The sequence below is a fragment of the Orbicella faveolata genome, unplaced genomic scaffold (assembly GCF_042242905.1).
Source record: "Orbicella faveolata isolate gen_17 unplaced genomic scaffold, um_ofav_v1 contig_14, whole genome shotgun sequence".
In the NCBI taxonomy this organism is placed as follows: Eukaryota; Metazoa; Cnidaria; class Anthozoa; order Scleractinia; family Merulinidae; genus Orbicella; species Orbicella faveolata.
The window spans coordinates 11,211,617-11,225,309 of NW_028301541.1; the positions used below are offsets into that span (position 1 = coordinate 11,211,617).

Genomic DNA, 13,693 nt, shown 5'->3' on the forward strand with positions numbered 1-13,693 from the left:
ACTTACCATACAAGTTAAAGTCTGAGTTTTATCCAAGACAAACTGCGAGTTATCAGTAATGACAACAATCTCCGCGAAATAAGGGATGTTTGGTAGTATAGTAGGGTATTAAGGTATTAGGGTATTAGGGTATTAGGGTATTAGGGTATTGGGGCATTGGGGTATTAGGGTATTAGGGTATTTGTGTATTAGGGTATTAGGGTATTAGGGTATTAGGGTATTAGGGTATTGGGGTATTAGGGTATTGGGGCATTGGGGTGTTAGTGTATTGGGGTAGGACGGTATTGGGGTATTAAGGTATTAGGGTAACAGAATATAAGTGTACTAGGGTATTAGGTTATTAAGGTTTTGGGTTATTGGGGTATTGGTGTATTTTTTGTATTGGTGTCTTAGGGTATTTGGGTATTAGGGTATTGGGTTATTGGGATTTTGGGTTATTGCGTTATTGCGTTATTGGGGTATTAGTGTATTGGTGTATTGAGGTATTAGGCCGATAAGGGTATTGGGTTATTAGGGTTTTGGGTAATTACTCTTAATACCCTAATATCCCAATACATCAATACCCCAATACCCCAATACCTTAATACCTTAATAGTCTATTATCCTAAAACCCTAACACCCTAATACCCTAACGCCCTAACACCCTAATACTTTGAAACCCTAACACCCTAACGCCCTAACACCTAAATATCCTAATACCCTAACACCGTAACACCCCAATACCCTTATACCCAAATACCCTAATATCCTAATACTATTATACCCTAATACCCTGACACCCTAATGCCCTAATACATTAACACCCTAGCACCCTAATCTTTTAACACCCTAATACGCTAATGAAATACTATCCTAATACCTTTATACCCTAATACCCTAATACTCTAATATCCTAATACACTACTAACCTAATACCCAAATACCCTAATACCGTAATACCTGTAGCCCCTTATACCCCAATACCCTAATACCTCTTAAGCTACAAACTTCTCGGATGCCGACGTTTAGGGTAGCTAGTACACAGGGAGCAGAGTGAGTCCTATTTGACCTTTTTTCCAGTAAATTCGCCGTACAATTGTAGCGTGAATCGATTTCTATTGATTGAAATGACCTCAAAATCAAACTGTACACATGCGATCGTGTTGCCATGATTAAATCTACTATAAATAGACATATAAAGCTTTTTGTGTTAGTGTGGCTAACAGGGAACAGAGTGCGTCCTATTCGTCCTTTTTTCCAGTTAAATTCGCCGTACAATTCTAGCGCGAATCCAGTGACGACGGTGCCGCCGAGGACGACGCCTAGTACAAAAATTATTTATATTCTACCCTCAAATGTCGCAACTTTGTAGATCTGTTCAGTGCGCATATTGGTCTAAAAACCTGCTCAGGCTAAATATGTAATGACAGCGTTCAATTTAAAAAGAAGACGCGAAAAATTTGCCATTGCGGTTTACGTTCTCTAAAATACTTATGACTTTGTTATTCCACGTTGTAGTTTTGTAGAGGACGGCAAAGAATGTACAGAGATTCAAAACGCACGTGCTGAACAGTTGTTCTGCTCATTAAACCTTTGCTTAAACTCCCTCCCTGGACCGAGGAGTATCATGGGTACCTGATGACTGAAGCCTATTCAAACAAGAAGCAACGCGACTACATCTGCGTTGACGAGGACACAGAGTATGTCTCTGGTAGCCAGGCAAACATGGTTGGTGCGTCATTGTACCTCGTGCAAGGTGAATGCTTTGGACTCCCGTGTCTTCCATATGTAACTAACCGCCAGCTGACTTGCGCTGTGTGTACCAAGTGACAGGAAAGCAGCTGCCATTACAGTCGGTGTTAAACCTAAACAAAGAAAAAGTCTTGAGCAGTGATTCTATAGTCTCTCATGATTAACGTAACGTAAAACCGGCCTTGATAAAGTTTGCTACTTTTAATGAGAATAGTCGAGAGGGTGTCAAACATGCAAGATGTAGCATATAAATAACACAATAAACGTGTGGTAAGATTACTGAAAAGTTTGATAATTGAATAAACATGGTTAATTTTAACCTCGGTAATAAAATGTGAAAAGTGAACTGATCAACTTGACACGAGCGTGGGACAAAGAAACAAACTGAATTCCCGACAGGAATCGGGACCTCCCGAACACCGGGCGGGTGCTCTATCCACTGAGCCACGAGGACTCATGGAGAGCAACGCCATTTAACTGAGTTCATATATGACAGGTATCCTGCATGCTGCTAGGATCAGCACTGTCGAAGTCATCGTGAGCGTCATAAGTGAATGAAGATGGTGAATTTTTTGCTCGGTAATGAAATGTGAAAAGTAAACTGACTCAACATGACACGAGCGTGAAAAAAGTTGTTTTGCAATTTTTCACTGTGACTATTTCGACTACAGTGCTCTTGATTCACTGAGCAACAACAACGGCAACAAGATCAACAATGCAATTAATGCCTTTCTCCCTGACTCCTGTGTTGAGGACCGAGGTTATATATTAACCCTTTGAATACCAAGTACGCATATATGCGTAATTAATGGTCGTGCTCTTTGTAAATGTCATTAGATATTCTTTATAAGCAGGTAGTAGTACTAGGCTAGGCCTTTCCGCACAATGGTCAGGTTTAGATATCGACGACATTCCGACGTCGCAAATCGAAAAACAATGTTATCAGTTTTGGTGCAAAAACGGTGGTAAAATGGTCCACTACGCGTATGATTGATCAAGGTCCATTTAATTAACATCCAACTTTTCACGGCAGCCAGAAAGAACATGCAACGCAAAAGGTAGCCAGTGTAAAAGGGCCGAGAAAAACAGATAGGAAATTGGCAACAAACAAAATTGAGAACGGTTAACGGCAAAAAAAAATTGTCCAAATTTTGGCTTATGCGCATGCCTGGAATAGAAATATTGCTCAATTTTGTACCTAATCCTCGAAAAACCTCTCCTTTTGGTAAAAAAAAGCTTTCTTAGCAAAACTTAGGCTTATTTAGCGTCATGGCAGCTAAAAAACCTGACTAGCTAAACGGTTAAAAACGGTATTTTTTGGCGAAAGTTTGGTATTCAAAGGGTTAAGTATTATTATGACAGCCGGTAATGGTTTTTTAATTAAGCTAGAGCAGCAGGAAAAATCCTTTTGTTTTAGACTATTCCCATGGGAGGGATGTAAAGCACGTAAGATAATCCAGGATTGGACTGGTTAGGGACAGGGCTACAGGGATCAGCTAATTCTAATCCTAAGTTGCTCTTATCTCGACAATGAAATGTAACAGCGCAAAAATCCATTTTGTGCTGGATGGGATTACAAGCATGCCAGACAATTCTGGATTGGAGTGGAGATTTGTTAACCTTAGGATAACGACGAAGTCCAATGCGAAGAATATATGTTTTACCAACGTCCCCAGTATAATGCCGTAATTCTCTCTCCAAATTAAATCTTATTTCGTTTAAGACAATCGTCTGTCTCGTTAACAAACTTATGAGATGATCGCAATATATATGAATATGATGAGTGTAAGTTTATCTCTATCATACATGCCTAAAATAACATCCTAAAAACTAATAAGAAACTAAATAAGAAATTTCGCCATGCGTTAAAATACCAAGATCCTGGTGAGTAAAGCAACCATCTGACCTAAAGCAATCGACAATATATGTTTCACTTTCCTCGCCAACCACTAAATTACTAAAAAAATTCATACTTATCGAGAAATGAACGTTACCGAAGAAAGTCTCAATATAATTATTACATACACGGCAGTCATTTGACATGACTTTAACGATAACATTCAACCAACTCTATTTCGCTTGGCTTCATGTAAATGTTCCGTTATTATTATATTATTCAGTATAAGGCTTGCCTGAATGTGTATATACAGTGTTTACTTGTGAACCCTAGGGGTAACAGGGTCGACGGTACTTTAACTACGTAAATACGTTAAGTAGTTGCCAACCACGCCGTTTTGTGGTTGGACGTTTTGGAGCTCCTGCCAAGGCGAGAGTTCAGACGGTGAAACACCCGATATCAAGAAATCGAACACATCCGAACAACCCTTACGCCACTTTTTTGTATCAATCTGAAGCATTGTTTCTAGATCATCAAAGATGCAAGCCGTTTGAGTGTTAGAGTTTTCTGCGTTTTCATCACCTAACAAGTACAATTGTGCTTTGAACATCGAGACCTGGTCAAATATAGCTTGTCTAGCTAACTCTAAGTCTATGGGTGGAAACCTTCGCTGGCAACAGCACCTTAGCTCGTATTGATTCCCCGGCTATAATCGCCGGTTTCTATTTTCCATTTTGTACAAGCCCTGCAAAGCTACCTGCAATAAATCGGCCACATGACGAGAGGTCAAGAATTACTTAGTCATGAGTGACGTGTGAGCTTCTGTCAGGCGTGGATACACTGCTTACCTAAAAGACTTACTACAAGTGGACAAAGTCTACTGCCTATTATCTTAGAATAACGTTTGTTTATTTACATCCCAAGTGCTTTTAGATTATCGATTCCCTCATATATACTCAATATATGAAAGCAAGCACTCATGCGACGATAAACTGAAGAGGAATACGAGAGCCGTACGACTGTCATTTATCTCATACATGAAGTGTATCTCTAGCCTAAGTTAAAGACGTCCGTTGAGCTCGTTACGAAATCCCTCCTCCCGATAAACACCTGCCTCACTGAAGAGCCGCGTCTGTTAGCCGGGCTGTAGCCAATCGCAGATTGGTTTCTTAGGCCTTAGGCTCTGCCATTCATTTTCAATACCATTATAATGTTTTTGCTGTTACCATTAGGATCTTGCCTTGATCATGAGTAAAGGACAATTCTGGATATTTTCATATCATTGTATGAAAATAAAATACTAAAACTTTCATTTGTTGTTCAATCAACTCTTGAGGACATTTTGATTTGTCAACCATTTCTCCACGTCATTTGACGTTGCCATAGCAATCTCAACCGGTTAAGCCAAATCTAGTCTTTTTTGACGGAAGTTTTCGTTTACATTCTGTTCTCTAGAAAACACTGCAGAATTAGTTGTTGGTTTTTCATCCATAATCATTTTGGATTGATTTTCCATTAATTTACGTTATTTTCTGGCTTTCTGAGGAAGGAGTCACATACAAGATGGCAGATCTAAGATGGCGGACTTGATGTCATGAGAGCTGAGCAAGCAAAAGATTTTGAGATGCCTTAAGTCAAATTCGATCCACCCTTCCCTCTACCCCATCGAAGCGCCAAACATCAAACGTTTGCCGTCTGTATTCAGCTACTTGTTCACTAGAGTGAGAATATTTGTATCTGTTGAGAATTTGTGTGATTGACCGATTTAACGATGAAAGGAGGCCGTTTACCGTGGACGGAATTCTTTATACTCGCTAAAAATTAAGTTTGAATGCGTAAATAATATTGTGATGTCAAGCAAAATAGTATCTACGACATCAATCAACTTTTCAATTTGAATGATAATTTCTTCAAAACAAAGGTAGATTGGTAGACGGAAGGTGAATGGAAGTGATTGTTCATGCATTTACGCAGAAGCTTGTGAGGGAGGCAAGATTGCGTGACGAGCCCAAAACGCGTCTGAGTAGGATGAGACTAATGTATCTGTAATGTATCTGTTAACGGTTCCAAGACATTCTTGAGCCAGTACGTAGACATCTTCCCTTTCCCCTGTGCAAAAAAAAAAAAAAAAAAAAAAAAAAAAAAATATATATATATATATATATGATCTGAATGAGAATAGAACATAACCATGTTTTTTTTTCTTTTTAATCTAAATGATATTTTAGATTTGATATTGCACAATTTTTACAAAAGGATTCCCATTTATTTTCATTTTTATTTAGAGGTGAGAGCCTAGATTTCCTCTTGTTTTTTTCAGCGATGATTTCAAACGTCCAAGCTGTTCAGGGGACACAACGAGCTTATTTGTCAGAATTGATCTGAAACAGTCATGGCCACGAATTAACAAACAAATGATTAAGTATTTTAAAACATTTTTTCTAATTGTTGGCAAATTTCTGTCCGTTCCTTTATTCACGGCAGGAATGTTTAAACTTCGGATTCCCAGCAAATTTCCTTGCAAAACTTTGCCAGCCAGCAGACACTCCGGGCGCATTTACACACGCTAAACACACGTGTGGTTCAATGACGAAATCTACACCTTCGTTGCGTGGGTCGGTGCAGTTGTGGGTCCAGGTCAGAATGAATATACGCCTTCATTTGGGGAAGAGAGGTGGGAGTCGATGGAGACGCTGCAAGATCAACTCACGGGAGAAACCTAGATTTTGGCTTAGGCTACGGTTAATGACGGCGAACAGCCAAGCTAGGGTTTCCCAGCCACCAAGAAGTCGGCAGGGAAATAGATATTTCAAAAACCTGTCCCGTTTGCGTATCCTAGGATCGGATTAGATAGTATGGATACATACATACTCTTTATGGAGCATTCCTGAAAAGGGTTTGCGACATCAATATTAATTTAACAAATAAATAGCAGAGATAACTAGAAAAACTAACATGTACGATATTGTTTAAATATCCCTATTTACATTGCAAATTTAAATTACAAATTCAAATTACAAATTCAAATTACAAATCCAAATTACAAATTCAAATTAATTCTTTAATCAAACGTTTCTCAAAAACTTTAATGTCTGTTATTTGCTTCAAGTTCTCGTTTAGATTGTTTCATAGCGCGCTGGTCGGTAGGAATTCTAAAAGATGGAATATTAAGACTGCTCCTATGTCTTGTCGTGGACAGTAAACAGAGTACAAAATTTGTCTGGCAAATGGCTAGGTAACAGTCCATTAGGACATTCATACAACTGTAACTGCATCGTTTTCCACAAGTTTTGCTTGGCATTTAGCAATCGAAGTGGTCATAAACCTTCAGAAATGCTGCACCAGTGATCATATTTTTGGAGCCCCAAAACAATCCTGGCAGCAAAATTTTGAACAAGCTGAAGCTTATATATGGATAAAATCCATCTAAGACCTTTATGGCCACGAATAGCTTCTTAGAGACCCCAGATGTTTTAATAAACATTCCAAGAAATGTTAACTGAGTAGCTAGTTAAAAAAGATGAGTTCCTGCAGAAAGTTACCTTCACCTCCACATATCCCCTGAACTCAGTTTCATAGCCTCCAATGTCGTCCAAGACGACTTTAGTGTTTCCACTGATGTGAATTTTCTGAGCTGAAGAAATAGAAAGTAATCATAAATGAATAATAATCCAAAACGAATAAATCTTAGCTTCAAACTTCAAAGCAGTAAATTAATGACATCTAATGTTTATTACTCTAATCATTCATTTATGCGAATACTTTTATTTATTAAATTTCAAGCAGAAACTCGAGGTAGTTTTAAATGACACAATGATTTAGCTGCTTTTTAGTATCCTTTCAGGAGACCCCCTTTAAGGAGAGTTTCAAAAAAGGCTTTCTTGATTTGTTAGAGGTGTGGTCTAGTATACTTGGATAGTTGTCAGTTCCATCCTGTTACCTAATAAATGATCAGGCTATATTTTCTGGAATATTTAATACTAAAAGCCGATGAGACCGTCGGCGTAGTTCGCTGTCTAAATTTGCTCAGACTTTGGCAAGATTGAGCGGAGTAATTGCAATTTATTACCCAAAAAATTGGCACCAAATTACATTTCTTTTCCCTTTACATCCACGCAAACTACAATTTTACAACACATACAGACAGGCCTTCAAAAGAGCACTTTCAATATGGCAAACTACCTACTGCATGGGGCAAAATAGCTGTCATATACGGATGACAGACAAAGAGGAATGCACACGTCCGTGTAGATATCCCGAACGTACTCCCTTGTTTTTCCATTTTTTTCTTTCTTTTTTTTTGTTTGTTTGTTTGTTTTTTTTTCTCCCTCCTACTTTTTTGATGCCAATAGTGTCCTTCTGGTTACAAGTGTAAAGCATAATTGGCTCCTGTTAGCCCCGCTACCTATAGACCTTTTAGTTTAAAATTTGCGTAAAGACCTTTCAGTTACTTACGTTCCCCAGATGTTTGCATCCTTGATGCAGTGTTAACTGTATCTCCAAACAAACAATATCGCGGCATTTTGTTGCCAACTACACCAGCAACACATGGTCCTAGAAAAATACAAATATTCACAATAGAGATTTAAAAAAACGAGTAAATAAATATATCGAACAATAATTTTGCTGCGTCCAAACAATTTAGGAACAGACCCATGGTCTTAACTAAGCGATTGGCTAAGCTTCATGTTGGTTCTATAACCATAATTAATGCGAAGATAAAATATCAAATGATTATCAGGCATGGAGGACTGGCTCTTCCAGATATCACTAAATATACAGACTTCACATTGTTTGTAGCATGCGCCAACAAGTTATATAGACTGAAGAAACATCTTGTAGCTGAAAATGTCTTGGTGATTAACTCGTAACGACAAGCAGAGTGCCAAAAGATAGTCAGTTCATTTTGATTCCAACTTTAATTCTTTTGTAACTTTCTTTTTATTACTTCATTGACGTTTTTAGTGTAAATGGACAAGTAGTCTGGGACCGACTTTCACAGAAATGGGCATTTGTCGGGAAATTCAAAAAAAAATCGCAAAAATACTCCTCTGGATGAAAATTGTACGCTGAACAGCAAAATGGTATTTACTAAGCTTAGTTCGACTATTTTCACATTATGATATGAAAACGAGGCTATGCGTTGTATCACGTCGCAGAACACGCTGCAATGGTTAAAGATTCACTCAAGTCGGTGGCTGGAAGATTCAGAAGTTGCGTTTACCAGTTGACAACTGAATATGCATCTGTACTTGTAGTGGATAAAAGTAGATGTAAAGCAAGTGAATGGATTCAAAGTTCTTATAAAATCCATTACATGGATTAATCACGTGACTGGAGTTTGGAACATTGAACGACTATCTTGAAAACATTTGAATCATTAAAATTCAGTAACAGTCGTAACAAAATGTTCTTGAATATCAGCATCATTATATGAAACAAATTGAATAAATCCCACTCAGAAGTTAATTATTTTCTTCTTCCCGAAGTATTTCTGTCTTATTTTACTGATTCCATACCTTTGCTGAAAAAAAGTGGGACACACATCCTGAATTATGCATCTCAAGGTCGGAGTGAAGTATTAAAACATTTAGTAACAGGATTGTCTGTATGAAACTTACTGTGAGAAATGTTATTGTTGTAAAATAATTGGACCACTTACATTCAGACTAAATACATTACAGAAGATTGAGTTATCGAGAAAGCCGAAGTAATTGTGGCCCTAAACGGCAGAGCAAGACAAATGGACAAGAATTTATTTGTGTAAAGAGGGTCTGGATGGGAGGGAGTGCAAATGTCAGTTATCAGTACGTTAAAATTTTGTCTATTTGTCAGTTGTCAGTTAACCCTATGCAGACCCTCTTTAAAGCTTCGCAGCTGGCAAAAAGTAAAACACAAATGATTTATATATCCTATTCCAGCATCACTAACCGGTATTTATACCGATTCGGACTGACAACCGTCCTGTGTGGAACTGGGGCAGTTTCATTCCATCAACCGCTGTGAGCAAGTCAAGCGCCATGCGAGCTATCTGATCAGCGTGCCGAATACCATTTCTCTCGGGAAGCCCGGATGCTACCATGTATGCATCACCAATTGTCTCTACTTTGTATACGTCATATCGATTGATTCGTTCATCAAACTCGCCATACACCGCGTCCAACATGGCTGTCACCTGGACAAAAACAAAGTAACTGTGATGTTTAGTGAACAGTAATTGACCAGGTAATGACAGGTCCCTATGAATTGACCAATCAGGATTCAACAGGCGGGAAAAACTGTACTGTCCTGACGTCAAATGTATTTTAACAAGAAAGGCAACTTTTCTTACGGGAGACGGCAATGAATATTCACGTAAAATCATTTAGAATTCCAAAGTGTCGTTTCGGCGGGACAGCTCAGTTTTGAGTGCCGCTCGTACTGTGGGCGCAGCCATCTTATGCAGGGCACGGTTGGTTTTTTTAAAACCCAACAGTAAAGCTTTCGATTCTGATTCCAGTTAATGACATCTAAAGAACATTTAAAATGATTCCCTAGTAAGGCAATCCGCCATAGATTTCCGATGAAAGTTGGTATGCTGTTGTTACAGGACAAGAAGATATTAAAAACGTAATAAAAAGAGGGGGTCACCGTGCTTGTTTCCACGCCACAATGCTGAAAAATACGGTTATTTACGTGACGTTTGGTAATCTCCGCGCGCAACAAATAAGCTCGATTAATTTTCAATGCAGCGTGTTATACCACACAGAGTTTTACCTTCCTTGATTGTTCATTCATCTACGTCCCAGAAAAACTGTCTTCAAATACCCTGCATCCTTTAGAGGAAACATAATTTGGACATGCGCTGTTGGGCCCGTTATGTCTCCCTCTGTAGTATTTATTTCATTTGCCAAAAAAGTAGCCATAGATTTCTGCTAATTTTTTTCCCAGTTATTCATGATATTGTTCTCACTGAAATTATGAAATAAAAAGTGGGGGTCACCGTGCTCGTTTAAGAGAAAAGGAGCATTTATTTCACTATCGAGCTTAGTTTGAGAGAAATCTCTTACGTTTTGTACACGCACGCGCTCATGTGCACGCGCTAATGACGCGAAAATCGTGCGCAGTAGGGATGCGCAGTGCAATACTAGTACTAACGAATCACCTTAAGGTCATTCCCCAGTATTGCATTGCGCATCCGTACTGCGCATAATTTCACGCGTGATTAGCGCGCGCGCATTAAAAAATGGCGGCTTTTTCTTTACAGCTGGACCTCGCCATAGAGGTAAATCGTCATTTTCTCGCAAACGAATATGGTGACCTATAATTTTTTTTCTGTTGTTTTGAATTGAATAATAAATTTCTCTGTGTAAAATCAATATGGACCAATTCTCAGTGTAGAACAAAAAAGCAATTGTCGGAAACGTGAATTAAGCAAGCATGGTGCCATTATAAGGATTTATATGGGTATAAACAGGGTGCTTTTGCTCCTAAACGAACATGGGGACCCCTCATTTTTATTTCAAAATTTAAGTTCCTATAATGTAAACAATCGATAGGCAAAGTTTCACAAAAATCTCAGCGCAGGTTCTATTTCAGCGAAATGACCTTAAGTTATTTTACGGGTTCCACCTGACCTGAGTACTTAGACTTGCACATATTTGTTCATGCAGAAAAATATTAAGATACTCGTCCTCACCTGTAAAGGCGTCATCACACTACACATCTCTGTGAAGTTTACGATGTCGCTGAAAAAAATCGTGACACTTCTGAAATGCTCGGCTGGAACCTGCTGCTTTCTCTTCAGCATCTCGGCAACTGAATGAGGGAACATTTGGTAAAGCAGGGTATCGGCTCGCCTTTTCTCTTCTTGCAATTCTAAAGTCGTCTGACCAAGCTTGAAGGCGTACTTTTGTATGGAACCCGTCATGCGATACACGGAAATAACAAGGAAGGGCACCAAAAGGAGAGTGAACATAAGAAATGCCAGCCTTTTGGCTAAATCTGATTTGTTCATATCCTTTTGGTTTTCCAGCTGAACTCGAAGGAATTTTCCTGCATTTTCTTGTACACATTTTAGGCTGTTTAGGTATATAGTCATGATGTCAAACCATTTCTCTCCGTTTGTTACCGATGGCTCGCCAGGTTTGTTTGTGAAAATTACTTCTCGCTTTTTCTCGATCGTTTGCTGCACCGTTGTGTTAAGTTCTTCCTTTAAACTTTCCTTGATAACAGGCATTAGTTTCCCACTTGACTCTAAGAACTCTTTTCCCAGAGCGCTCTGATTACCGAACCACACTAGGTGGTTCGTACTGTTAAAATGTCCTTTTGCGAAGAAAGACCCTCCCAGCGCTCGCTCTATTCCAATTTTATCTTTACCAGCGAGGAACATGTAGTACCCAACTAAGTCTACATAAATGTGTTCTGATTGGCTTTTAATCGAATCAAAGAGCCAATCCAGAATCAAATCAATAGGATGGGTATAAAACTCAATTTGCTCCTCTTCCTTACTGGCGTTTTCACATCGTTCTCCAACCTTTGATCTGTGCGTTTCCAAATGATTCAGGAAATGTTTTGGACTTCGAAGAAATTCGTGTTCTGTTTCTGTTTCTTCAAATGGCCATTCCTTTTGATCCAGCTTTAGAACTTCGTTTGTTTTAAGACGAGCATTTTTTAATTTTTCATAAACACTTTCTTGGTCTTCCTTTCCTTTGGAACCCAAACACAGCACCGTAACGCCTCGCTCGATTTGCAAGTGATGAATTAAATTTGCCGCGTGAATATTTAATTCAAGGTTTTTCTCCACGTTGTTTGCTGTTTTGATGTTTTGTTTCGCCTGAAGTACATCCTCCAGAACGAAGATAAGAAGCCCAAGCACAGCTATCATCGCTACTCCGATGATCTTCAGTGACTGTATACGACGGCCAGTGGGTGTGGTGACGTCAAATCGCCAGCACATGCGCAGGAATTCGACGCCTTTGTTTCTTCCCATTTTTTTAAATATTTACTTATTCATGAATTTAACTGAAATAGAAACAAATAACAAAATAAAACTTGACTTAGTGAGTTGTGCACATAGCTATTCTATTGCTGTTTCTTTACCATTTTCGGCATTCCAACAGGGGTATTTGTACTAGAGTTGAGAAAAGATATCAGGTAAATTTTGAAAAATATTTCTAATTGCCATTCGAAGTACTTTTTCTTCCTTTTCCTGCTGTTCATTGGCCGAGAGCCCGCCACGTGACCTGCGAATAACTGCCTACAAATAATGGTCTGCTCATGCGTAAAACCATCTAAATGTGTATAGCTGCAAGTAATACTCTGCTCATGCGTAATTGCAACCACGCTCTGGTGCAGTGTGAGAATCAGTGGTAAATCAGTTTCTTCCCTGAGCTGTCAGAGAGTGATTTAAACATGAAAACACACTTGGTGATTGAATGATAGAATAGTTATTGAACTTGGTTATCGCAAATATCTGCTCGCCACTGACAAATCGTTATATTTTGCTCAATCTCGTCCAATAATTGTTAATTTTTTTGTGCCAGTCCTTCTAGTTATTTTTTAGTATTGGAATTTGAAATGTGGACGTCGGAAACTCAACATAAATTGTTTCGTCATCATCCAGTATTTATATTAGTGGCGCATGGTGCAGTTACCGCTGTTTTTGCGTGCAAGTTGCCTTCTCCAACTGTAAAGGATTCGGTAGTATTTCTCTAGCCTGGAGCATTTCCAATTTCACAAGACGAGGTAAACATCGACGACTTCAATCTGAGACCCATTTCTGAATTTTGTGATTTTGGATTATTGATTCATGAGTTTAAAAAAATATGTGCTATTCATATCTGTGGGCATTTTAGGACCGTCAATGAAGCACTGCGATGATTTCACGCAATACATCAACAATTTGTCTTAAACTTTTCTCATAAGCCAGGGGCCAAGCGCTTTCCCCCTGGCATACATTTCTTTGTAATGTTTGGGGTCTTATATTTCCAAAAGTTTGCAACGGATTCTTATGAAACTTCGCATATTTACTAAATTTGGCATGATAAATTGATCTGTGGGGTTATCTTTTTGTTTATATGAAAATTTTATCGCATATTTGCTAAACTTTGCATGATAAATTGAGCGGCGAGGCCGACTTTTGTT

General features: G+C 38.7%; 1 protein-coding gene across 3 annotated transcripts in view; it reads right to left on the reverse strand.

Moving 5' to 3' along the window:
- Nucleotides 1-3,376: 3,376 nt before the first annotated feature.
- The window catches only part of LOC110069313 (uncharacterized), a 29,660-nt gene continuing 19,343 nt past the window's right edge, over nucleotides 3,377-13,693 (reverse strand). For all 3 annotated transcript variants that reach the window (XM_089286605.1, XM_089286607.1, XM_089286606.1), the window contains 5 exons: nucleotides 11,247-12,571; nucleotides 9,500-9,743; nucleotides 8,024-8,122; nucleotides 7,111-7,202; nucleotides 3,377-5,677 (listed from right to left, as the gene is read on the reverse strand). In XM_089286605.1, coding sequence (XP_089142731.1) covers nucleotides 5,603-5,677; nucleotides 7,111-7,202; nucleotides 8,024-8,122; nucleotides 9,500-9,743; nucleotides 11,247-12,539 — 1,803 coding nt within the window. In that variant the 5' untranslated portion in view covers nucleotides 12,540-12,571 and the 3' untranslated portion in view covers nucleotides 3,377-5,602. The remainder of the gene's footprint in view (nucleotides 5,678-7,110; nucleotides 7,203-8,023; nucleotides 8,123-9,499; nucleotides 9,744-11,246; nucleotides 12,572-13,693) is intronic.